We start from the raw sequence: 25,743 nt of genomic DNA, 5'->3' as shown, positions 1-25,743 counted from the left end.
GTCACCCACTCTAGCTGGGAACCTCCCACCACATAGGCACCCATTCAAAAACAAGGAAGACAGCAAAAAACATCACAAAACATTTGGAGGTATAGTTTAAAAAGTATAAAAGATAGCAAAACAATGTAAATGTAGTAAAAGTAGTGGAAAAGTAGTAAAAAGGAAGTCTCTACACACAGCAAAAGAACACAGCAAAAGTTATAAGGCTGAGAAAAAGGTGGAAAAGTTGAAACGTTTCCCATTCATTTCAATGGGGCAGAATTTTCTGAAAAGTCATAGCCATAATGAGCAGAAAAAGCTGAACAGTATGATAGTTGAACGGTGAAAGTAGCACAAACGGTGCAAAAGTAGAAGCGAAGCAAAAAACGTACGGAAGTGGGAGAATAAGTATAAAGAACTGGATAACAATAGTGTGAATGCTTGAGCATTCACACTAACTAGAAAAAAATAAGACTTTAGGGTAACAAAGTACTGCTTCCTTTACTTTACTTTTTCCGTCACATCCCTTACTGATGGCTTACTGAAGATACTGTAGTTGTGGGAAATCCTACTCCAGCCTCTTTAACATTCTCAGCACCTCTAGTCTGTTTTACACGGCCAGCCCCCTTCACTTTATTTACAGTGATGGGAATGCCCCTCCGCTCAACTTTGGTCACATGTGTTTCAGCAGTATTAAGTCTTTACCACATATCAGTTTATCCAGCAATCTTAGTGTCAATCTTCTGACACATGTTTTTAAAAGGGGCTGGAAAAATTGTTATGATTTACTCTAATGACAGCTTTCTTGTTTGAAAAAATAAAATACAGCAGGCCAGAAAAGCTCACACAAGCTGCTTCTGGTCCCTTGAAGCAACAGAGTTTAAGAAGTCAGATTCTTTCCTTACACAACTGCCTGAACATTCAAACGTTCACTGCTTTTTGCTGTTTCATGACTCTGCACTGATGCAGCCTAGTCAAATCCAATTAATTATATTTTTTTCCCTTAATATATGTTAACTACGAGTAGTGGGAAATGAAATAGCATGTCAATGAAAACTTTGTACAATTTTTGGGCTCTGTATATATTTGCTTGGAAATTCCTCGAAATGTTCCTTTTTTCATAATGCTGGATGCCATGTTCATCACTGTTAAGTAATACATTGTTTCTCATTGTTTAAAAGAAAATATCAATCGTAGGAAAGTAGTAGAAAACTTATTTTAATTTCAAAAGGTGGCTTACACACCAATGCAATTAGGATGGATCACTTAGTTAAAAATATACTTGTACATTTCTAACAACTGTCAGGCTCTGCCACTGCCTGTAAAGACAAACCCTCATGTATTAAAAACCCTCATATATTATCGTCAAACTTCCTCAAGTAAAGGTCAACAGTTCTTTGTCATTAACTCCAATTTTTCTGAACTTTCCTGATTTTCCAACTTTTAATTCAGGGTTTTCTTTAACTCATTTTAATATGCTTTACACTCTATTGAATATCAATCAACTTTAATAGTGCTAATCATTGACCTTACCTTTCCCTCCCAGCCATGCCTGATTATTGGTTAATGAAAACTTTCAAGTTCAATGGAATAGTCAGTCTTGCAGAAAAATTAATTATAATGATTCAGATATATGAAAGGCTATTTTCATATTAAATACACAATATAAAGACAACTCATGATTTGCACCCTCATTTAAATCTAGTCCTCAATGGAATATAGAGTATCATCAGTTTAGTTTGTTTTGTCTTGGCTGTTACAGTGTGTTGTTAAATTATATCTGTGCCATGTAATCAGACTTCTCAGTTGTCAGATGTTCCAGGTGTTACTATTTCATCCACTGGACAAAAAAAGAGTGTCTCCTGGATCTTTTATGTAATTTAAAGTCCAGCTTCGGAATTTGTTTGGTGTTAGAATGTTTATACAGATCATCACTCCATTCCTTTGTCTTGCTTTTGTCTTAACAGACTACAGGCCAAATGGCAGAGACTTCCAAAGCTCCACTTTGTCGGTCCCTGAGCAGGTGATGTCGTCTAATCACTGCTCTCGGTCAGCTGATATCAACCGGGCGCGATCGCGCTCTCCCAGTGTCCCTCCACCCTCCAGGTAACTAATGATCAGGCAACTGAGTTGACCCTGAAATTCAGGTTGAATGTTTTCTTTCTTATAAAATCCTATCTATATCCTTAACTGACACCTGAAATAATAATGAATGACAAAAATAACTCCAAAAAATGTGAATTTTAAAATCCTTCAATTTCTTCAAAATTCCACACCACAACTCTGTAGGATGTATAATTTCTCTGGACATTACTGAATGCCTCACATAAACATGGTAGCAGCCCTGGAAAGTAGTGGCAGTGTGTGGTGTATTAAGTATATAGGGGGTGATACAGTCCGCTTCTGTCACACAGCAGAAGTCTGGACCCAGCCTTTGACCTTAGGCCTTCTCAGTACAGCTCCTCCAATAGAGTGGACCACCACAGTGTGTCTGAAGATAACTACTCACCTGACAGGTACACACACACTCCAGCTTACACTTGTGTGCAGTGGATGCATGTATACGCTGGCATGCATGAATAAAAGCTGACAAGCACAAGTGGGGGCTGATGAGTTACACACGCAGGGAGGTGTTCATGCACGCATACACTTGTGCACGACTCTGCGTGCCTTAAAGTGTCTGGTACTGACCTTTTGTGTGGGTGCTTTCTGGTAATACTGCTTTCATGGTTAAACTTCCACCTTCCTTGGAGTTATTTTAGAAACATATTTTTGTCTGATACAGTGATTTGGAATATCTCTACCTAAATACCTAACTTCCTCAGTCATGTATACATAGCACGTCAATTCTGGGACTTCCTTTACTCATTAGAAAAAATATTTTACAATTAAAATCCTACATGAGCTGCTACATTTTCAAGACAACAATATTTGGAAGTAGATATTTCATTTAATATTTTTATTTTTACATCTAATGTTAAGATGGCCGAAATAATGCAGAAAAATATGGAGCTGGTGCTGCAAATCTCACTATCTTTATGGGAAGAGGTGGTCAAGGGGAAGTGGTCAGTTATCCTCCATCAGCACTTGTGAGAGTTAGAAAATGTTGCTCCAAGAGTCGAATCATAGCCTTGGCACTGCTAGGCTGCAGCTACTTTACCCTGTCCAATTATCTTTATTTGATATTTCTTAGGCTTGGCCTAAATCAGTGTCAGACGCACTTATCTAAATTGTCTGGGACAGTGCTCACTTGAGTATATTTCCTTTGCTTTAATTAACAGTGTCCTGTTATTTATTAACAACAGTTGAAAATGACACAGGAAATAAGTCACAGACTATTGCTCACAATTATGAAAACAATATTATGTATCAAAGTTTTATATATTTTATTTTGAGACTGATATTTTCAGTTAGACTTGTGTCATTTTCACTGTATTTCTGCTTTATGGACTTTCTTGAGAGTGTGCCTGTAAAATGTTGATATCCTTTTTTAACATGCATGGTCGTTACTTCAATCATCCAGTAAAGAGGCTCAAAGCAGGTGAAGGTGTGTGGACGTTCTGCTGCTGAGTTCCATGTACCACTCTCCTCTGCGGTGCTGTTTGTAAAGCTGAGAAAAAATATCTCAGCACCACTCTCTTTTTATCCTGTTTCTTTGACGAATCTCTCGAGGTCTCCCCTTTGTTCCCACCCCTTCATCTGTCTATCTGTGATTCTTTATCTCCAATCCTTTCTCTCGCCTCTTTTCTCCTCTACTACGTCTTCAGCGCCATCTCAGATTCATCTCTCTCTTCTCTCCTTCCTCCATGTGGTTGCAGCCATTTTCTCACCCTACCTCGTACCAGACATACTCAGCCTATTGATGATCCTCAAAGGGACTTCAGGTAGAACTTTACCTGAGCACGCATGAAGCCCATCCCTGCAACTCCACTTTTCAATCCAACACCTTCACAACTCCAACCCAAAACCTCTTTCTTCTCTTGAGGAAGTCTTTCATTTTGGTGACGAACACATGGCACTGACACTTGGGCATGTTTTTTTGTTACTGTAATGTACCCAGTTTGAGAACCTTGCATTGGTCAAAATGTATCACATAGCCTATCTACACTGAAGAAGTTATCACTGTATAATGTACTTTTTTAGGAGCTTTGAAGAGGAATCTTTATATCAACCGGCAATTGTAGGCGCCATCAATGTGGTTTTGTGTTTAACTAGATATTTCTCCTGCAGAAGTTCAAATATATCCATGATGCGTATTAGTTTGTCGGAGCACATATAATGATAAAATGAGTGACTCTGAGGTCACACAGCCCCACCATCCAGTATCAACATCGCTTATTCTCTCTTTTCATTATCTAAGTCATTTCCAAACATTCTTCTTGTTATTTCTCTTGTTCTTTCATCTTATCCATCAAATGAGTGACTATGTGGCATGGTGATACTGAAAATGGATTAGTGTTAAGTGGTTGTGAAGTTTTGTTCAGCAGAGGTGTTTTTTCCTGCAAAAACGCTGACACATTGGGCCTCTTAGTTAACGTGTAATAATTATGAATCTGTGGGTTACTTTTGTGCTCAGAATTCAGCCAGTGCAAGTCTCCGATAGAAATCCAAACGGTGTTCTACTGCATTTCTTCTTTGCAGGTTTTTGATTCCACTAAAACTCCTGCTGGGAAAATAAAAGCTCACCAGTTGTGATATTTTTTTCGGCAGCCGCAACCATCGTGTGTACCCAATCTGCCGAGAGGAAGCAGTCAGGTTACTGCGTTCCACTAGGATGTCCCGTGCCTATTCAGAGGGTGCCTACTCCTCCGACTATGAATACGAGAGGTATTGGCATGCACTGCCGCTGCACCTGTGCATCCACCATCTTGTGGTCGACTGAAGTTGTCCCTGGTTCGTTTTTATTTTATCCGTGATCTGTAAATGTGATGACAGAAAATGATATCTGTTTGATATCGGTTTTTGTTATAAGGTCATCACAGCTCTGAAGTTGTTGATGTAAAATAACACTACACAACTGCCTCTTCATGATGAGGTTCAGAGCTTTGTTTGTGTCTCTGATGTCAGCTGTATGTATCCTGGTTGTTAAGTTATTTGCCAGCCAGCACCTGTTTCTACGTTTCGACGTCCTTTTTATGTGCCTATGTACGTCATACCAACTGCAGTACATTGATCAGTGGTGTGTTTGATTTTTGGTGTTGTACATGCTATCTGCAGCTGCTTATTGCACACCTGTACAATGGCATCTCTGATGCATTGCTCTGGGCTGCACATTAGCTTTGTAAAGTCTGTGTTTGCCCATTGGCTTCTTGTGTCTGGCCAAAATGGGCTGCCAGGCCCTTCCAAGCATGCTGACACCCATCCATCTCCTGGACCTACGCCAGCTTTCTGGTGCACCAATAAAAAGAAAGTACTCACATTGCCCCACAAACGCTGCAATAGGCTTCTCCGTCTTCAATCTTTCACCTGCTGCCATCTGGCTTTCAGTCAGGAATAGTGTGACGTCTGTAGCATGGGGGGAAAATGTGATGATTCCTCAGAACTCAGCCCAGGAGCCTGAGTGACTTTATTAAAGTGTCACAAAGTTTCCCTGAGGCCTAGCTTGGCTCAACCTCAGGCTCAGTCTATAGCCTATATCACAATATACAATAAAACCCCCCTGCTTCTTTTTTGTTCCGGCCTACAGAGTGGACAGTAGCTAGCGTCTCAATGTTATCCAAAGAGAAATAAACAAGATTTCTCTCCTCTCCTTTACACAGACATAGTTTGTTTTTGTCTGCATCCAGGCAGGCTAAAAGCAAAAGCAGGAACTGAAAAGACATGAGAGCAGAATAGAAAAACTGTGGGCATGTCGAAGGAAAGGAGTCAAAGATAAGAAACAGAGTATTAGTGACGTTCAAGCCTTTTTTTTTTGAGTGTCTCAGTTTGTGCAATATCCTTGCAGAACATGAGAAAAAGATTTTAATGGTTGCGTTGTTTCGGTGCATTGCCCCAGGGTGTATCTTGGAATGGACAAAGTCTGCTGTGCAAACTTTTGAGAACAGCAGCTTTTATTACTGAGAAGTTTGATATGTAACAGATATTTAAAAATACAGCATATCATAAGCACTAATGGCCTGATGTTGAGAACGTGTTTATAACTTTGTAAAATGTCACTGTTGATGTTGATTATTCGTGTGAAAGGCTAAAGGTCATTGGCTGGTAAGACTTTTTTATATCAGAGACAATTAGGATATCTCCTCTTCTGGACAATTTTTCATACGTCAATATGCTACAGACACTATAAGACCATGACAATACCAACCTGTGAATTTACATTTAAATTAATGAAACAAGTTCTCAGACTTTAAATTCACTCAAACATGTCTCTTTGTGTCTAATAGTCTCATAAGAAGAAGCTCCAACCTATTTATATTGTTCAGACACCAACTTGTCTTCTGTGCCTTCAAATAAAAACAATTCCATGCTTTAAAAATCTAATAATATTTGACAGGCTTAGGTTGAAGGATGGACACTTGCATTTTTGCAAACAGTATGCTCTCAACCTCTGTATTTCTCGCCATTCCTGTATGTATAAGTGTGATGCATTTTTTCTTCTTTTTTCTTACCTTACTGAAATGCTTAATATCATTGTAAGTTCTCAATGATTTCCCTCTTGAGAAACCTCACACACTTTTTTCTTCAGCTCTTCAGGTGGATATTTCCCTTTATTCTTTCTGTACTTGACATACTTATCATTGCCTTGTTATTTATCAAACCCCCAGATATAACCACAAATACCCAAATGCAATGCAAATATGTACTTCACCTTTCCCTCACGATTCACTCTGTCTCCCACATATTGCAAATGGACACTTACCCACCATATAGGGCACATGGTGTCAGCCAGTTCAACATTATCTGTGGACTCACATCAGCACAGGAAACATACACCATACAGGATTCTCCGAGCTCTCTGCCAATAAACCGCCTAGCCTTAAAAAAATTTATCCAGGTACTTATATAGAACAATTTAGTAATGCTGAAAATGAACCTCTATGTTAATTTCCTATAATCCACAATGCAAACTTAATGCAATTCTGCAACCTTGATTTGGTTTGAAGCTGAAACAGGTAGTCCGTTACTACTTCAGTCTAATGTTCTCTTTGGGTTCCTGGAGAGCTTTAGTTTCTCCCTCAAAAGGACCCTAATTGTAGATAGGTAAATATACTGGGGGTAATCTATATTCTTAACCCTATAAGAGGATAACATTATGGCACAACCTTTTCCAAAGTAGGCTGGAGTGTTTAGTATTTTTATTTCACAGCAGGATAAAAATGTGCTTTCAAAACCACATTTCATAGCAGACATGTCAACTGCAAACAAACTCATTTGAAAATACAGGGAAATTTGAAGATAACTGAAGCATAGACTTGTGTTCAATCTGTCTGCCTACTTTCAGAGAGCACCACACTTTTCACCATACAACAAAAATGAATGATGATGAATAAACATGAGTAGTGACATTTTTTAAATGTGCCTATCAACAGTTATTTGTACTTGAACATATGCACCTTGAAATTCTGTCAAAGGTGCAGCTATTTTGATTGCCCTCCATACTCTCCAGCATATTTACCCTGCCCTGCTGGGGCTCCACTGAGTGCCTGCCTATTTTTCAATAACCTCTGTAGGAACCACGGAGCCATGGATAGACACGAGTATCACAGCAGGTCCCGCTCTGCAGACCAGCGACCCACTATAGAGCGCCCCACATCCCGCTCACGCTCCACTGAACGCCCCTACGACTCTTCGCTCATGAGGTCCATGCCGTCCCTGCCATCTGGGAGATCCGCCCCCCCCTCACCTGCCTTGACGAGGTGTGACCCAGATCAGAGACGCAAACTAGAACACAGACTGGAGTTTCAGTTGTACATTCATTTCCCTGAGGCAAAGATCCTACACTATAATTGATACTACCATTACCTTAAATATCAATAAATTGAGCAAATCATGTTTATTTAGTTACAAGTTAAAACAACATTCTCCTCACTGCAATACAAAAATTCTATTATTTTGCTACCTGGCAATATGTAATAAAAGAGTGAATTCTTAACTGAAGAATCAGTTAGGTAGCCAAACTAACAGACTACCTAACATTACATACCTGAACTAAATCTCCAACCCTTGCTTCTTTTGATCATCATGTTATTAGAGGGTAACTTTATTAACAAGCAATGTTTACAATTCTTATCTATATATATATTGTTTTGCTAATCTACATTTCCAGCTCGTAGCCAATAGGAATTATTATTTTTGCCCCAGAGCAGCGATACCATAATGTTTGCATAACTGAAACTTTGTTACACCAAACCACCTCAAACCCTTTCCCATTTGCTCCCACACAGCCCGGCACCTGACTAACTCATAGAATGAACCAGAAAAAAACATCAATCCCACCTACCTCTCACCTTCCCCTATACCCTGCTTCTTTACCTCACCTCACCTCACCTCACCTCACCTCACCCACCACCCCTCACAATTACCCCAAAACTTTCTGTTTTGTCCCCAAAAGTAGCTGTTGATGTTCTTTACTCATTTATTGGGCACAACAGTCCTGACACTGTAGATAGAGTGCTATTTTTTGTTTATTTTGAACATACTGCTTATACGCTTGTGTGAGTATAGCAGTAATGTACCCACATTTCACTTTGATTTCATTACTAACAACCATTAGTGCCGTTTAGCCTGTGATGGCATTCTGTTTTGTGTTTTCTTTTCCTTCTTTTGTCTTGACATGAAGCCTTTTGGGGACAGTCTGAATGCATGGTCGCACTGGTCTGCTGTTTCTGCATTGAACTCTTCTCTCCTTGCAGCTTGATGAGTCGACTGTACATGCGATTCACACCTGGCATCTTTTATTGCAGCTCAAACCCTTACAGTTGATGTATCCCTCCACTCCCATGCCATGTGCCAAACATCATTGTTTTGTGGATTGGTTTTGTATATAGAGAAACAGATCATAGAGTATTAGCAAGTAGATGTTTTAAATTATTTGAAAAGATAGGATAAAAATAGGATTTGTGTTGAAATCTATCTATCTATCTATCTATCTATCTATCTATCTATCTATCTATCTATCTATCTATCTATCTATCTATCTATCTATCTATCTATCTATCTATCTATCTATCTATCTATCTATCTATCTATCTATCTGTCTGTCTGTCTGTCTGTCTGTCTGTCTGTCTGTCTGTCTGTCTGTCTGTCTGTCTGTCTGTCTGTCTGTCTGTCTGTCTGTCTGTCTGTCTGTCTGTCTGTCTGTCTGTCTGTCTGTCTGTCTGTCCAGCTTTTCAAGCTGTTTATATGTACATTAAATGAATCTTGTATTGGTCTCTTATATAATTTACATATACAAAATATTTCAGTTAGAGTTGAAGTCTTCACTGTTTTATTTCAACAGATAGCTTCCCTGCATCCACTTGAAGATCTTTGTTTCTCACCCCATTGTCAACTTTGTGTTACGTAGGGCGCATCCTCGTAGTGGATCAGTACAAACAAGTCCCTCCAGTACCCCCATGTCCAACAGACGAGGACGGCAACTCCCCCAGCTCCCTCCCACAGGAAAAGAAAGAAGTAAGTCACCTAGTAAATGTTTGTATGTTTATTACAATGTCAAGCGACTTAAAGATAAAGGAACTTAAGGGCGTCTTTACAGTGGCGTGTTGGTGTGTTTCTGTGCTGCACCTACTTATATAATGAAGAAGCTTTTAAATTGGTGACCCAACTGATTTGGGCTGGCTATGGTTTTAAAGCTAATTGCAGATCACTTCACTTTTGACTGAGGAAGGAGGGTTGTACTTTGAACAAGATGTGTTGTGTTCAGTGATGGATCTTATCAAATACACTAGTATATCATTGTGATTTTTTTGATTTCTTGAATCTTGAATCTTTTTCAAATAGTTTATTGGTGTGTGCTTTTGCCTTCCACCCATAACATGTCTACTCGGTTCCTTTTCCATTTCTCTATCAGAAGATGGAGACGAAGGAACAGAGCCTTGTGAAGGTCTGTACCTGAATGTGTAGGTTTAGTCTTTCAGACTGAGAGTGCTGGTTGAACAGCAACTTTCTCTGAAGGCCAAAACCTTGCCTGCAACAACAGGTAGCTGGTTTTTCTGGGGCTAAGCTTACTGTACTCTTTGCTCCAAAAACCCTTCCTTTTGTTGCATCTGTATTTAAGTTTAGATACCCTGTGCAGTCATGTTGTCTCTACCCTGGCCTTTCTTGATCCTAGTATTGATTGTGCCAATGTTCTCTTTAAATGTCTCCTCGATGTTTTTATTGTTTTGAGTTTTACTCACTTTATTCTAGCTATTTAGAATGCTCAGATACTTAACCTCAGCGTATGCAATGTGTTACTGTCTGTTTCTATCAAACAGGTTAAGCTTGATGCTGTGAGCTGTGATTAAGGCACAGTAGTTTGAACTGTGTGCATCCTTGGAACTATAAAGTGATATTTGAAGTCACATTTGTTTCTCAGTGGTCCTTTGACAAGTTAGTTATTTTTGGTAGCGACTTGTGGCATGCACGATAAGAAGAACTGGGATGAAAGTAATAATTATTTTACCCATGTCTTAGAACCAAAGGCCATGGCAAGCAAATACATTTGAGAGAATGGCTTGGGCAAAGATAAAAAGAGGGCTAAAAACCAGTTTTGGAGCAGTTTTGGAGAACTTGTCAAAGCAATCACAGAACTGATTCATCATTGTCATGGTCCAGGAGGGCTTTCCCTGTCTTCTGTAAAGCTGCCAAACAAGCCTCTCTTGCTCTCTGTTTCTCTCTCTATCTTCCTGTCGAGAGCTCTCCTTTGCTCTTGCTCTCTCGGTCCAACCCTTCTCTGTATCAGGGCCATCTTTTATCAGTCCAAAGCTCTCTCTTTCTGGATCTCTGTCACCTCTTTGTATTGCCTAATTTTAATAATTCTTGCACAATATCTCTTTCTTCTTTTTCCCTTCGTCAGGCGGCCTGTTCTATCTGCCTCTTTTTCTCTTTCTTAATATTACATGTCTTTCTCTTACTCTTTTGTATACCTGTCAGGCCATTGGCAGTCAGTGAGACGGTGATGGGGGGTGAGGGAGTGTATTGATCTGACCTTCTGCTGTAGCTCCCCCAGAGCTGTATGGCACTCAACTTATGTAGTGCAGGTCTATGCAAGTGTGTGTATTTAGCTTTTTATGGACTGAATCCATATTATTGGCCTTTGCTGATAGCAGAAAAGAGCTGTTGTTGTTTTGACTCATTGCTATGCTTAGAAAGCTTGTCATACAATCATACATCTTTTTGCCATTTATGTTTTTTTGTTTATATGTGACGATGCCTAAGGGGGAACAGGGGAGGAGCTCAAGGCACAGGGATCTCAAAATGGTCGCCCAGGTGTGTTTATCCCTTCCGATACAGCCTTTAGACCTGTTCTTGCGCAATACTTTTTTATCCGTTTTCTTTCAATATGTGATGCTCTTGTTTCCTTACTTTAAAGAGCTTTTATTCAAGATAGTTCCAGGTGTATTAAACATCAACACCTGCATTTGTAAGTACAAACTCTGTTCAGGGGTTAGGATCTTGTTTTGTTTTTGGGATTAAATTGATTTACAGTACAGGTACAGTACATTCATTTACAGCGCTTAAATGAATGGCCAGACTGTTGGCAAATACTGGATTTCCTCACAGTTTTCACTTCCTGCTTTACCATCTGTTAATGTGGCATGCTTCTGTCCTTTGACCATTTGGTGCTATTTAAAATCGCTGCCATAACTTGTAGTGCCAACTGAGTCAGTGAATGAATACTCAGTGTAAGGTTTAACACTTTTTTAAAAATAATCCTCTGTTATAACTGCACTCAGTGATACTCTGCAGGCACAATCCTGTTTTTTAAGGTAGTTAGTTCTGTTGCGATTCTAACAAAGTAACAAAAACATTTCAATTCAGTTCAATTAAGCCATCATTTCTCAACATATTTAACTGAATGTTTCTAGCATTTTGTCATTTTGACTTTTGTATGCTGAATAGTATACATTATCTCTGCAAAGTGGTGTGTTGGTCTGTGTGTGTGTGTGTATTGTGTTCTTTCTGGCATGAAATGCCATATTAATATGACCTACAGTAAGGGTTTTGAGCTCCAACATTTCAAGGGCCTCCATCTGTTCTTATACCAGCAGCAGACTGTGAGGAAAAACCCCAAGGTCCCCCAGTAAATGGGAGGAAAGGCAAGTCCTCTGAATAGTGTGTTGGTGTGACTTTGCTGTGTGGGTGATTTCATTCAACTCAAGTTCTTCAAGTGTGAAGTTCAGTAGCATCTGTGATTCTGTGTTGGAGTGAGTTTTCCTTTTAATTTTCGGTGGCACACATATAAAGTCCTTATTTCAAGTTTCCCTGCACCTATTGTATCTATTATTTATGTGAGTTTTATTTCTATTAAGTTTATTTAGAGTGCTCAGGTTAGAGAGTTGCATGAGGTTGTTGATGGTGTTAATATACAGAGTGAAACCTTTTGTGACTCTGCTGGTTTGTCCTCTTCTATCCCCAACTACTGCTCGAATGAAAACGTGTTCTGCCCAGCTCCACTTCACAAAGACACAGTTATGCATTTCCATTGTGAAATTTATCAATCAATTTGATTACATTTGAATACATACACAGCTGGCAGGTTTAGTCTACAAGACTCAGTACTGCATAGGATAATGTTTTTTTTGTGTGTGGTTACCTTTGTTGGCCAGCAGATGGAGCATAGTTCAACGTCTTTGCAGAGGAGCTGTCTATGATTTCAGTCCTGAAGTGGCAAAGCAGTTGTTTCCATACCGTTCCTTTCCACTACTGTTCTATCACTGCAATGCATATGTATTATATATTTATTAAGTAAAGTGTGGTTTGGTTTTTAACAGGACATTCAACAAATGTCTGTTTTATAATCCCAAAGAATCTTGTAGTATGAAAAATATGTGTATGTGTGTATGCCTTAGAAGTGACATGGGAGGATCAGCAACGAGGGCTGAACGGCTCTTTATCTGATGGAGGGACTCAGCCACACCCGTCCCTCACAGGTTGGTTGGTCTGGGTGTGGATCTGCTGCTCTTAAAAAAAATTCTAAAATCTATTTCACTTTGAAAGAGGATTGAATTTTCCCGTGACCAATCATGAGTCCATGAAAAGTAACCAGCACATTAAATCTGACCTTAATTTGTGTTCACAGCAAACAGAACATAGTATGCTACCACCTAATAGTAAGCCTCGTCAACAAAAAGCAATCAGTATTTTTCTGAATGTGTTATTGGATTGCCCTAAAAAACATTTACTTTGGGCCATAAGAAGCAAATCATCTTTAAAGCATCAATCATCTGCCATGTGTAGCTGAGGGTAAAGTACAGAATCTGCATAGAATAATGTATTATTCTATGAACTGAGCATTTCACCACTACAGGAAAACACCTAGAAAGCAAATACAAATGTTATTACCTTTTACACTTTTATTTTTAAAAGTAAATTGTTGTAAAGCTTATTGGTTTAAAAAAAACAGATGATGAATTCAAAAGAGCTTTTCATTCACAAATTTATTCGTAAGTTGTTTCTTATTCATGGACTCTTATAATACCATTTTTTCTTGCAAAGTCAAAAAACAACTCCATCAAAGTGATCTGTCCTTGAAGATTTTTCTTGCTTCCCTGACTATTTGAGTTGACCTTTATCAGCAGGATTATGCAGGACAGACGATACAATTTTAAGAGGGCTTGTGTATTTGATTTTGATGAAAGGATTATTTAAAATGATTATTAACATGGGGTTACCAAGGTCAGCCACTGGATGGCGTCCTGTCTCTATGTCTTCCTCCTTTGTTTGCAGCGCAGCATGGAGTTGATGTTATTTGAGACATTTTAAGCTTTCATTATTGCTCAGAGTTGATAAAGGCACTTTTATTATACTGAGCAAATACTCATAATTGTATCATATAAGTGGCTTGCCCAATGCCTTTCTAATGAAATGTAGTTAACTTTGATAAGATGCTGTGATCAAAAAATAGGAAACCTTACGAAGGAAATGATTTTTGAGGTGCAGTGTTTGCTCTAAACTGCTTCATTTGATTTCATGTAATCACATATGTGCACATCTTGTTTCTATCTTCAATGACTGTATGTTCAATTGTCATGTATTTTTTTAATACTATACACAGGATCCTATCCTACGCTGCTGGAGCCTCTACCTCAGACTCAACTAGTTGTAGGTTAGCTTTAGCAACCGAGGTCATCATTCTCTGGCTTGCTCTGACTCTTCAATACCACTTGTTTAAATCCTTTGGTTCTCTATTACTCTCGTTGTCTTTGTTTCTGCATATTTTAATCCAAGCTGTTTGTCCAGGAAAGGCTGACTAAGCATGATGCTCTTTATAAGACTGACTAAGATGCATGTTACATTATAGTGAGACCTATCTCAAGGCCTTTTCAAAGCTCCTTCACAGTGGTGTGTTTAAGGGAGAATTTTAGTTACACCCCCAACTACCGTGTTCCCTCTATTTCCCTCTACCAGTCAGTTTATACAGCATGTGCTCCATAACCAAATTACGAACGACAAAAAACAACAACCAAAATAAAAAACCCTAAGGACTAAAATAAAGGTGTGTAAGTGTCTACAATAAAATACATTTTACATTTCTTCTTGTATACAAAGCAATGAGGTCTTTTTCGTTTTTTTGAAAAGTAATAAATTATTTATTTTATGCTTGTTATGATTTATTCAACATTTTAAAGGCAAAAGACTCTTATAACAATAATAGCTAAATCTACTACATACATTCCAGACTTAATTTTTCTTTAAGTAGAGCGATAACTGCATGCAGTTCACTCTTTAATACCATCTTAGGTTGATTTGTAAAATGGACCATCTCATAGTCAATGAGTTACTTTTTGTACTCTAAGAAGATTAGGTAGAGTGATGCACAAATATTGATTTGGAACATTAAACTGGCCTTACCTAAAATAGCCTGGGAGATAAAACCAAAGGAACTACCTTCTAGGATATACCATCTATTTCCTTCTTTTTCTTCAACTTTTGTCTGCCGTGCTTGTTTAAGGTTCTTCATATAACACATACATATAATCTGTGTCTTGATTGATTAATAGCTTCTGTTTTGTAATCCCATATGGGGTGGACTACATTTTTAGTACTTCTCCACTACTACTAACACAGGCTTCTTCTTGGAAGTATAAGATTGTGATTGTTGGTAACATTTGCTTGTTATTTTACCAGCTCAATCTATCAATAGCATTGGTAATTTAAAGTAATAATCTTGAAGTGTCTGCAGCTGGGACCTGTAATCTTGGAATTTGGCATTCAGAGGCGCTTAGGTTAATTTGATCTAGTTTTTCACTCCTATCTGTGTCTTAATTAATCATTCTCCTATCCTGATAACCTACATGATGCAGCTGAAGTAAAGTAAATCAAAGAAACTTTTGTATGTGATTTGACCCTCTAACAAAGAGTCATGAGTGAGGCCATGAGTGAGTGTCATTTGTGTGACACTTAAGCCAAATACTAAGTCTGTGTTAGAGGTTACACCATTTTAGTAGGATCAACTTATTTAGCTCTCCGAGTTGTCACTGGATGAAGATGACACAGGATGATGGGATGGGTCACACTTTAAAATTTGGACTTGTGTAGTTTTCTGCAGATTCAGACAAACCCACATGTTGACATGTCTGATCTGAGCTCATGTGGGTCCATGATCTGTTGCTTGAATACCCGAAGAAAGATTAGAAACATAGCGGTCTTGACAGCAGATAGAGAAATGAAAGAACTGCTTTTCAGAGAGAAACCAAAAGGGAAAAGAAATCTTCAGAATATTTTCCTGGCTTTTTCAGACTAAGTGGAGAAAATTAATATAATATGTAAAGGGGCACAATGCATAACTGAAACCTGCTGAAAGCAGGCAGTGGATGTCGTTACACAACCTTGTTTCATAAAGAATCTAGCTTGTGTGTGTGTGTGAGTGAGAGAGAAAGAGAATGTGTATGCATATGCAGTCTTGCTGACTCAGGTTACGTCAATATTTTTTTCAAGTTTCACAACTTTGCTGAAACTTTATGAGCTATTTTGCTCTCTTTTGTGTTCGCTGCTCTGTGCTTTCACTTCTTTTTTGTATGTTACTTTCCTTTCTTTCATGTTAATTTTTCCAGGCTGTCCTGCACGGTAGAAACATGCAGACTCAAGTGACATCCACTTCTCCTTTTACCCTCCTTTCCTCTCCTCCCTCTCCCTGTCTTCAGAGGTCCAGAGTTTCTATCTGGTTTGGGATTCTAACTTTTTTTTTTTTTACAGTTTCAGCTCTTTTCCCTTTAAAGCACAGAATCTCAGCCTCCCAACTTTTCCACCCTTTCTTTTTTTCTAATAACCAAACTCTCAGCCTCTACCTCAGCCTTACCCGACCTCGCACCCAATTGCTCTGTTATGACCTTTCACTGTGCCCATGGTGGAGTTTGTGTGTTCTTGGTGTACTCTATGATTTTGTTTACGTGTTCTGTGCTCGTTTGTTTTGTCATCGTTGTGTCGTACTGTTATGTGTTGTGTCCCTCCCTCCCTCCTGACCCTTCATCCTTCTTCTCCTCATTCTGACCCTTCAAACTTTACATACTCTGTGATCACTGTGGTGGGGTCGCCCTCCCTCCGTTCTTTCTCTTCTTCTCCGTCTTCCCTTTTATTTTTCCTGCATCCTCTCACATCCATCTTCCTCTCCTCTGTCTGTGTCTGTACATTCTGTGATGTGATCCCAGAAGACACGGACTCACCAAGTTGGACGAACTCAGGTCTGTCCCTTCTTCTTCTTCTTCATTTTCTTTCTTGTCTGACTCAGCCTCTTTTTCGTCTTCTTCTACTACTTCTATTCACTCTGTAAATCTCCCTGGCTTGACCTACCCCTCCTCCCCTAATTCATATCAAACATCTCTTCTTTTTTCACTTGGCTCGCCTCTTTTTATTGCACTGTTCGTGCTTTTCGATTGTTCCGTAAACAGCGCTTCCACTTTCTTTGTATTCTTTTGCATTATTCTCTGGACAGAATGTGTATGGAGTTCAGAGAAGCATGGTCACACCACTATGGCTGCCTTACAGCAGCTCTTAAAATCACAGTGGGCTATTATTTTCTTCTTTTACAGGAGAGTTAGCCTCTCTGTATTATTCTTTACCATTTTAAACATTTACCTCAATTGGGTTTGGAACTTTTTTCAAAGTAAAAAAATTATACTTAGATGAATATGCTTTTAATTATCTGTTTATTCACAAATGCTTGAACGCAAAATGCCCATTATGAGCTTGAACAGCTGACATTGAGAGCACGTTGCCAGTTTTTGATATTTAATCAACTTCTTGGAGTATTGTCATGAATACGTTTTGGCCAGGCATCCAGCAGACACTCTATAAAACCTCTGTTCTGGCAAAATTATAAAAGAAAAGAAAAGAATTTTTCGAAGTTTTAAAGTAGTCCGAATATTTTGCCAATTAATTGCTCCTCCTACAATTATAAATACCTACCTAAAGGTTTTCTCAAAAAAAAAAAAATAATATATATATTAACGCTTAATCAGATGAATCTAAAAATGTGCACCTGTAATTTTATAAATATTGTTTTAAGTCCTGTGATCTAAGACAAAACCATCATTACACATTCAGTCCTAACTTATATTTTCTTCACTGTAACTTAATTTACAATTAAGTGTTCAACAGATTTCTGATGTGGCTAGAATTACCATTTTGTTTGTAGTTGAGAAATCTAAAGTTGAAGTGTGATGTTAGTTATGTATTGTACTGACATTGAACAAATAACTACGCAAGAAATTCCAAAGAACTGAGGCAAATTATTTAGCCACACCTACTGTATAGCTGTGAAGTAATTCATTTGCTCTTAGTTTGTAATGCTTCTCGCTGTCTGTGCGTTTGTGAAGTCAAATGGCATACTGTATGTGCGCATGGCACGTGTTCATTCACCTTCACCTGATCATTACTTTCATATAATACAAAAGCAGAGTAAGAGTGAGACGAAGAGAATGGAGATGAATGAAAGTCATTAGTCTGTGGCATTCAAATTTTTTTTGCAAAAAAGGAAAATATATAGCATGTTAAACTGAGTATATATGTTTTAGGACTTATTTGTGTATATGTTTATTTAGACACAAAATATGAGCAGCATTCATTTAAAGTGATTTAATTACTTTTAGAAAAACTGCTTGTGTTTTGCCAAGACAAACTTCATGTTTCTATACCTAACTTTCACACTTGTAGTGATATGAAATAAAGTTTAGTGATTTATTTGGTTTTGGGAAAGAGATGAAAGGGGGCAAAGGGTGATGTGATGATTTTACGAAGGACTGATAATGTTGGACATGAGGAAGTTTTTGTAAACCTAGTCTTACAGTATGAACTAAGAGGAGGGGTCGATTATATTTATTTTGTAAGAATTTCAGATAGTTTGCTTCTCAACATAGTTTAGAATTGTTATTTTTGGTGGATAGGGGATTGTTATTGCTGGTTTTAGAAACCAATGGTGTTGTACTTTAATTAATAAATGGTGTTTTCTGTTTAGCCAACTCAAAAAAAGTAGTTACGTTAATAACTAATCAGTATTTTTGTCTGTATTTCTGTTTTGTAGTAAATGTTGCCTACCATTCAGCTTTCCAGCTCCCCCCCCCCCCCCCCCCCCCCCATTAGATCTGTTTTTGTCACAGTTCATGGCTCATAGCTCAGTAGAAGCTTGTTTCTCTTCATAACAGTATGTCCCTCCATCAGGTCTCCTGGGATGCATCAACCCCAATCTGACTGTTTCCCATCTGTGTGCTTAGGTATGGACATGGAGGAGAGGACCAGGCAGATGAAATTAAAGATGAACAAGTACAAACAGGGAGCAGGCTCTGACTCCAGACTGGAGCAGGACTACCACAAGGTAACACTATGTCCTGATTTGCTGGAGCTATCACTACTCTAATTACACTGACATAAAACATGCACATCCAGGAAATTGTTTGCATAAAGCAATGTGCATAGGCCATATGGTACACTTTGCAAGCAATCAAGCATGTGCACATGCAAAGATCAACATCCCACTGCACATACACTTGCACATACACTTGCATTATGTGTGCATAGTGTACATGGTACAAATGCAGACAAAGCTATCCATAACAAGCACTTAACACTTTAACGTATTATATTTTGGAAAACAATGATATGATATTTTAACAGCCAGTTTATCAAAGATCTTAATATATGTATTATGTCACATTATTGGTGTATTAAAGGTCACATATCCGACTTTTCAACAAGTCTTAGAGCTACTCAAAGCACATCTTGCCAAAAATCTACTCTGATCCTGTGTTCAAGCATGTCTATAAACTCCTTCTTTTCAGCACTGCTTAGGCTGTTTCTGTGTCTAATAGCTACTGTAATGCAAGTGACCACGCCCCTCTGAAAGGGTTTGGGTGGCATGGGCTTTCTTGCACCATGCCCGAGTGTATTTTGACATTTAAGTCATGCAAATAGCCTTGCTTCAAAATGCCAAAGATGATATACTCAGCAGCAAAGTGCCAAAATCAATATTTTGGTTGCTCTGAATAACACCCAGACCAGTTTTCATTAGGGTGATCTTAATCTCAAGTCTTTGGTTGTATATTTAAGGAATGTGACAGTGAGTGTCTGCAGACAGAAGATTTTACTACACTTCTGGAGAGGTCCTGCACATGTTTAGAGAGCTCAACCTGGGCCTGTGTTCTCACTGGAGTCTGGGCCAAGGCTCTCTGACTAACCCTCCTTTTAAGTCCAGGGAATGAATACTATTGCATAGGAGCAGCCAATGTGTTTGCTTTGAGCCTATAAAAAGCAGACTGATAAATGGTTAGTTGCCCTTGTGTTGAACATTACCGTCCTTTGAAGTGTCAATGATTAAGCAGTACTCTTACTATTCTTAAACAGGACTTCCAGGCACTTGTCCTCAAACCATATTGGAATAGTAAACAGTTCCTGTAACACTCAGATCAGATTATCGGTTAGCATTCCATTACAAAGACACAAGACATAAAAACATCCATACAAACTTGCTTTAACCAAGTAGTGAAAGGGTTGTTCATCCTTGTTGGACTTTCAAAGTATCTCCAGTTTGAAATAATTTTGTAAAAAAAGAAAAAAAAAGAAAGGGCTGAATATCAGCTGAAGTTGAGACGAGTCATAGACTATTAGACATGTATAAACACATTGTACGAAGAGCATTGTGCTAGTTGCAGGTTTACTTACTTTAAATGAGAATAGGAACTGAGACTCGGATTGGTTTGGGTCATACTGGGATCAAACAGGCCTCTAACACTTATAGTAGTCTAAGGCTCTATATATTGTTTTGATTGGGTCAAGCAGTTATGGATGCTTATTGATGACATTACATCATCATTTATCCTAAATGTTTTGAACACTCTGAGTTCTCAGATGGCATTTTGAATATAAAGAATAAACATTTGAAGCTTCAAGCTTCAGCTGTAACTTTTTTTCACTTGTGTCTTAAAGATACATTTGAAAAATATGTTTAACTTACGCACATTGACTCTGAGCTAAACTAAGACTATATTACTTTTATTATTCATCTGTTGCCACAGAACTTGTCAGTTGGCTGTTATAGTATTGTTTTAGCTCTTAAAATTGTAGTATTCCTTTTAAAGGTTGACAGTATTTTCTTGTTTTCATTATAAGTAAGTCTATTTACAAAAAATGGAATCTTTAACCGCAAAAAAGGAAAGAGCATTGACTTACATTTTTACCAAATATGTGTGCCAAAAAGATTCTATTATTTGGTCTTATAAGAAAAACTTTTTGTGTGTGAAGAAACACAGTAATTTTTACATGTTATACTGTTTTTGTTCGCAGCGTTCAAGCAGAGATCCACGGGGCTCAGATAACCTGTCAGCCAAGTCCTCAGACAGTGATGTAAGCGACGTGTCCGCTGTGTCGAGAACCAGTAGTGCCTCTCGGTTCAGCAGCACGAGCTACATGTCTGTCCAATCAGAAAGGCCGCAAGGGAACCGAAAGATACGGTAGGCTAATGTCCACATCAGTGGACAATCTCCTCATCAAGCCATTAGAAATGGTCAATTTCCCTTAAGCTTTGAATTTCTTTTTCAAAGACCACGTGCAAATATTTTCAGTTTTGAAATCACTTGCACTTGGTGAAACTAAAAGAGAAAATCGCTACACCTAATAAGTGCCATTTTCTCTCTGTGATGAGTTCAGGTTTGGCTCCTTTTCTAGAAAAATCTGGAACCAAATGATTGAACTCTACTCATTCTGGCTTTGGGGGGATGTTTGACCATATCTGGCAACACATTTTAATATAAAACACATCTCTTTGAGTGTTGTCTCATATCAAAGCAAGAAACAAATTCATTTGCATGCTGTATTGCTTTAAGACATTTCTAATTTATTTATTTATTTATTTTTTAAATCATTCTGCTTTTGTCTCTTGGCTGTGCTGTGTCTAAGTGTTTCTCTTTCTTTCTCTTGTTGTTGACAATGTTCATACTTTGTTTGGTTTTCTTTCTGCTTTGCATGTGCTGCTCTCTCTGTGTACATCTTCAGCCAGTTACGATCAAGAAGCCATTCTCGGGAAGGGGATGAGCAATTAGGAGAAGTGCTAGAGGAAGACGAGGGTGGGGGAGGTCGAGAGGATGGGAGAAGGGCCAGTAAAGAGACGAGATCACAGGGAGAGAGGAAGGGTTTAGAGGGAAATGTAGACTCTGGCAAGCAGCATCAGGAGGATTTGGCTGAGAAAGAAGACGACTTGCAGCAAAGGAGTGTCTCAGAGACTGACCTCAGGTAACACGTGTGGCAGCCCCTAACTGTGGACTTCTACTAACAATAACACCCTTATCCCCACATGTCCTAATGACATATTTTTTGGAAAGTAGAGTGCAGTGACTATCTTCCAACCTTCATATAGATGTCTATGTAAGGGCAGATCTATCAACTTTTTCAAGTATCTAAGAAGACAAATTTGATCACTTGATAAATCAAAGAGCGGAGAACAGTTTGGTAAGCCATGTTGAGTTTTACTTTATAGTATGAAGGAATCACACGAGAAGATGAATAAATAAACTGTACAACAAGCATTGAAGTAAAAAAAAGTTAGAATAAAACACAAAGAAGAACAAATGTATTAAGTAAAGTAATACAGTGAATAGAAGAAATGGAAAGGACAGAATTTCCTCTTTTATTGTCTTTGGTTAGAAGAAAACAGTTTCAGCTATTTACTTTGTATTCTGTGGATCAGTTTGTACAGATCACGACCACAACTTTTTAAAATGCAATTTTGGAAAATTAAAAATGTATTTAAATACACAATACAAATGTCACAAATCACAATGACTCATCTTTACTGACAGGCATCCGTTTCAGACTATCATGCTGCCATCTGATTCCTGGGCCACAATGCTTTATAAGCAGTGTGTGACAACAGCTGTGCTAAACAGCTGCATATTGCGCTGAGTAATAGATCATTTCTTTTCAGTATGACAGACAGAACTGTCATCTGACTACTGGCAGTGGAAAAAAACCTACATTTCCTTCTTGTTGAGCCTATCAACATTTTTAAAAAATATACATTGGCACTGTAGTGTAAATGGTATTATGTTAATGTGACTATCCATTAAACATTTTAAAGCCAAACATGCAACAATCCTAATAGATTCTCCAGATTTTATATGACTGAGCCATGATTGATTTATGCTGTACAACAGCTGTAACCTATAACATAGGGGCAGAAATGAAACACTATGGTTCTGCCTTGTAAATGTACTGCTCAGGTGAACATTTGTGGTCCAGGTCTCTGACATGCGTAGCTCTTTTTTTATTTAAGTACAGCAGCAGTGTTGTTTTCCACTAATACAAACTCACAGAAATTACTGCACTAAAACACCTAACATTCACAAACACTTTGAAAGAAAAACATATTTAAAAAATTCAAACTCGAGGCACATTGAGAACATATGTGTAAAGTTCATTTAAATCATTGTAATTCGAGAAATACATCACTGAATTTCCTTTTTTTCCTCAAGTTGAGGGTTTTAATACTACTCATTTAGTATAAAAATGCAATACTTAACAGGAGATTATTTTATTTCCTTCCACCAGAGAGTATTGTCTGAGTTATAAATATTCTAGAACCAGCAAAAGTAAAAAGTATGTCAAGAGCAAATTCAAGTTCAAGGTCATTTGAAATCCCACAGCAGGGTTAAGACTTAGCTCAATCTCCTAGTAAGATGTCTTCTCTATCAAATCACATTCACAGCAGGCTCCAAGTTAGTCCCTCATACTCACATAAGCACTGCTCAGTGTCTTTTTGGACTTGAGAGAAAACAAATTTAGATAAGAGCTACACTCTCATGTATAATAAACACTAGAAAACAATTTGATTAAGAAGATGCACACAGAAGAAACGTGAGCAATATCCACTGATAGTTATACAGGAAGAGGAGCTAGTTTGGTATTTTAAGATAGAGACAGTAGCTAAAAGAAATTAAATGGATGAGACATTGCATTGTTTTCAAGGGAGTTTGCCATCTGTGTTGCTTTACTGTCGGTCTGGTCTGCTCAGTGTTGTTGTCGCACCTTTGTTTTCTGTGATTTTCACATGCTGTCTGAGTCCAACAGTGTTACTCTGCACCTGCAACTTGACAACCCAAACCGCCCACAGTCCTCCTGATAGTCCTCAATATGCCAAGAATATTTTTTTTCTCTGTGTAACACCATAACCGTCATGCCTCGACTATCATCCAGCATCTAATTCACTTTCAGTGAAGTCACTACTTCTTTGTACTTTGTCAAGTACATTCTGAAGATTCATTTGAATTCGTTAGTAATAATCCAATTTCAAACAACATTTTCCTCTTGACTGAAAGTGAACTGAATTATCCATCTAGTTATCCAGCTTTTAAATTGCTGAATGTCTCTTATCTGTGTTATCAACCCCAATCCCTTCATGACAGCTACAGTATAAATCTATTATATATCTAACTTTCACCACATGTGAAATATGCTGCTTTTCTAAGACAACATGTGAGAAAAAAGACCAATGATGAAAAAAAAGCTCAGCTTCAGACTTACATGATGTTACAATGATGTTGCACCTGCATTCCCTAGAGTGAACAACGAGACCTTAAGCATAAAGTGTTTGTTCATGGTGATCTGTAAAGGGTCATATTATGTGTGCAAAAAAACACTTAAACAGCTTTGACAGACTTACCTCACACAATATACAAAATACCACCAAAGTATCAAATGTTTGTACTAAAAAGTCTTTATTTTTTCTCAAAGGTATTTACACAGACCTTTTATCTGAATGACAATCTCTTGTGAAATATAAAAGTATAATAAAGTCCCTTAACGGTTGGTCGCAAGGGAGAATTAAATGTATAAATAAATATTTTTATATATAAATATATAATAGTGGTTTACAACACCCAATTTGAACTCAAATCACATTTTATCAGTGTTGGACAAAATACACAACTTCCTGTCTTGAGTAGTGTAGATACTACTGGTCAGATATCATACCAGTGGAAGTTGTCAAATTATTACTTTACGACTGTAGAACTTGCTTTTCAAAACACTCGCACAGTTGAGTCTTTGTCTGCACATCGGAGAACAACACAGAGCATAAGAGCTACTTAACTGACTTATTTTGAGTCACTTTGAACAGAGACAGCTGTATATTTATTTTAAAAAAAAGGGACGTCATGACAGCTACTTTATAAGTCAGATACAGTCATTAAACTCTGGATTACTTAATGAAAGCAGTAAACGTTATGTACCTGTGTGCTCGTGCTCATGCACTAGTGTACCGTGCCCATGCCCAAAGCCAAGGAAGTGTACCATGCCTGCGCAAGGAACAAAGTAGTCACACTGGCCTCACAAACTGAGCTTTAGGGTTGAAGCATGCTTGGGCACAGTACGGATTGCCAGTGTGCAGTTGCTGAAGTTTACTCTGGCAATTTTAGCACCAAGCATAATAAATATGAAAAGAAAAGGGCCTCTGTGACAATTCAAAGCTTGACTGTTTGAAGATCTTGAAGATGTTTCACCTGTCCTTTGAAAGGCTGCTTCAGTTCAAAACCTCAAGAGTATCAGAGTGGTTAACCTCGATTCGCCTGGAGTCGCTACCACCCTCAGTCGTCTGTGATTTGTTGGGCAAGGTGCTTCAGTTTTTTAGGGAGAGAATTCAAAACAGCATTGCAGGTTGGTGAAAGATGGTTTTCACCTCAGTTAGAGGTTTGGTTTTCCACCTTAACATATATGGCACTTTGTCATCCATAAAAGAGAGTCCTTTGTCTTGTTTTCTCTTCCTTGTTAGTGCTGTGTTTTTGGAAGTCTTGATGTGAAGCCCATTTTGGGTAACCACGTCTTAAGTGCTTCCTTTAGATGTTTCTGTTCTTTTTTTCTTCCTTCTGCCCTTGTAAGTACACCATAGGCCTCTGGTGTGGCGTTCTGATGCCACCTAACTTCTTTTGTATTGGATGGTGGCGCTCAAAAAGCAAATACTGGTCTGTGTAGGTAGGTTTCCTGTAAACGCCAATGCTGAGGCTTCTGTCATCTATAATGAACACCTCATCGTCTATAAAGGCCCAGCTAACTCAGTAGGATATGCACTGTAGATGGCAATTAGACTGGTTGATGTAAAGGTTTCAAAGTAAAAAAAATAAAAACACCAAATACCCTTTTTTT

At 38.2% G+C, this 25,743-nt stretch overlaps 1 protein-coding gene across 10 annotated transcripts in view; it reads left to right on the top strand.

Annotated features, from left to right (window-relative positions):
* rims2a (regulating synaptic membrane exocytosis 2a) overlaps positions 1-25,743 on the top strand; it is a 137,661-nt gene that overhangs the window by 88,879 nt on the left and 23,039 nt on the right. For 4 of the 10 annotated variants that reach the window (XM_079343436.1, XM_079343435.1, XM_079343431.1 and 1 more), the window contains 7 exons: positions 1,947-2,085; positions 4,690-4,806; positions 7,650-7,835; positions 9,485-9,591; positions 16,770-16,802; positions 18,831-18,931; positions 20,896-21,062. In XM_079343436.1, the coding sequence (XP_079199562.1) occupies positions 1,947-2,085; positions 4,690-4,806; positions 7,650-7,835; positions 9,485-9,591; positions 16,770-16,802; positions 18,831-18,931; positions 20,896-21,062 (850 nt within the window). Of the gene's footprint in view, positions 1-1,946; positions 2,086-2,393; positions 2,496-4,689; positions 4,807-7,649; positions 7,836-9,484; positions 9,592-16,769; positions 16,803-18,830; positions 18,932-20,895; positions 21,063-21,603; positions 21,841-25,743 lie in introns of all 10 variants that reach the window. The other 6 variants (XM_079343433.1, XM_079343432.1, XM_079343429.1 and 3 more) reach the window with 5 other exon arrangements.

This window comes from Symphodus melops, assembly GCF_947650265.1.
Source record: "Symphodus melops genome assembly, chromosome: 5".
NCBI lineage: Eukaryota > Metazoa > Chordata > Actinopteri > Labriformes > Labridae > Symphodus > Symphodus melops.
Note: the sequence above shows the minus strand (reverse complement) of the source record. Positions and strands in the feature narration are given on the sequence as shown.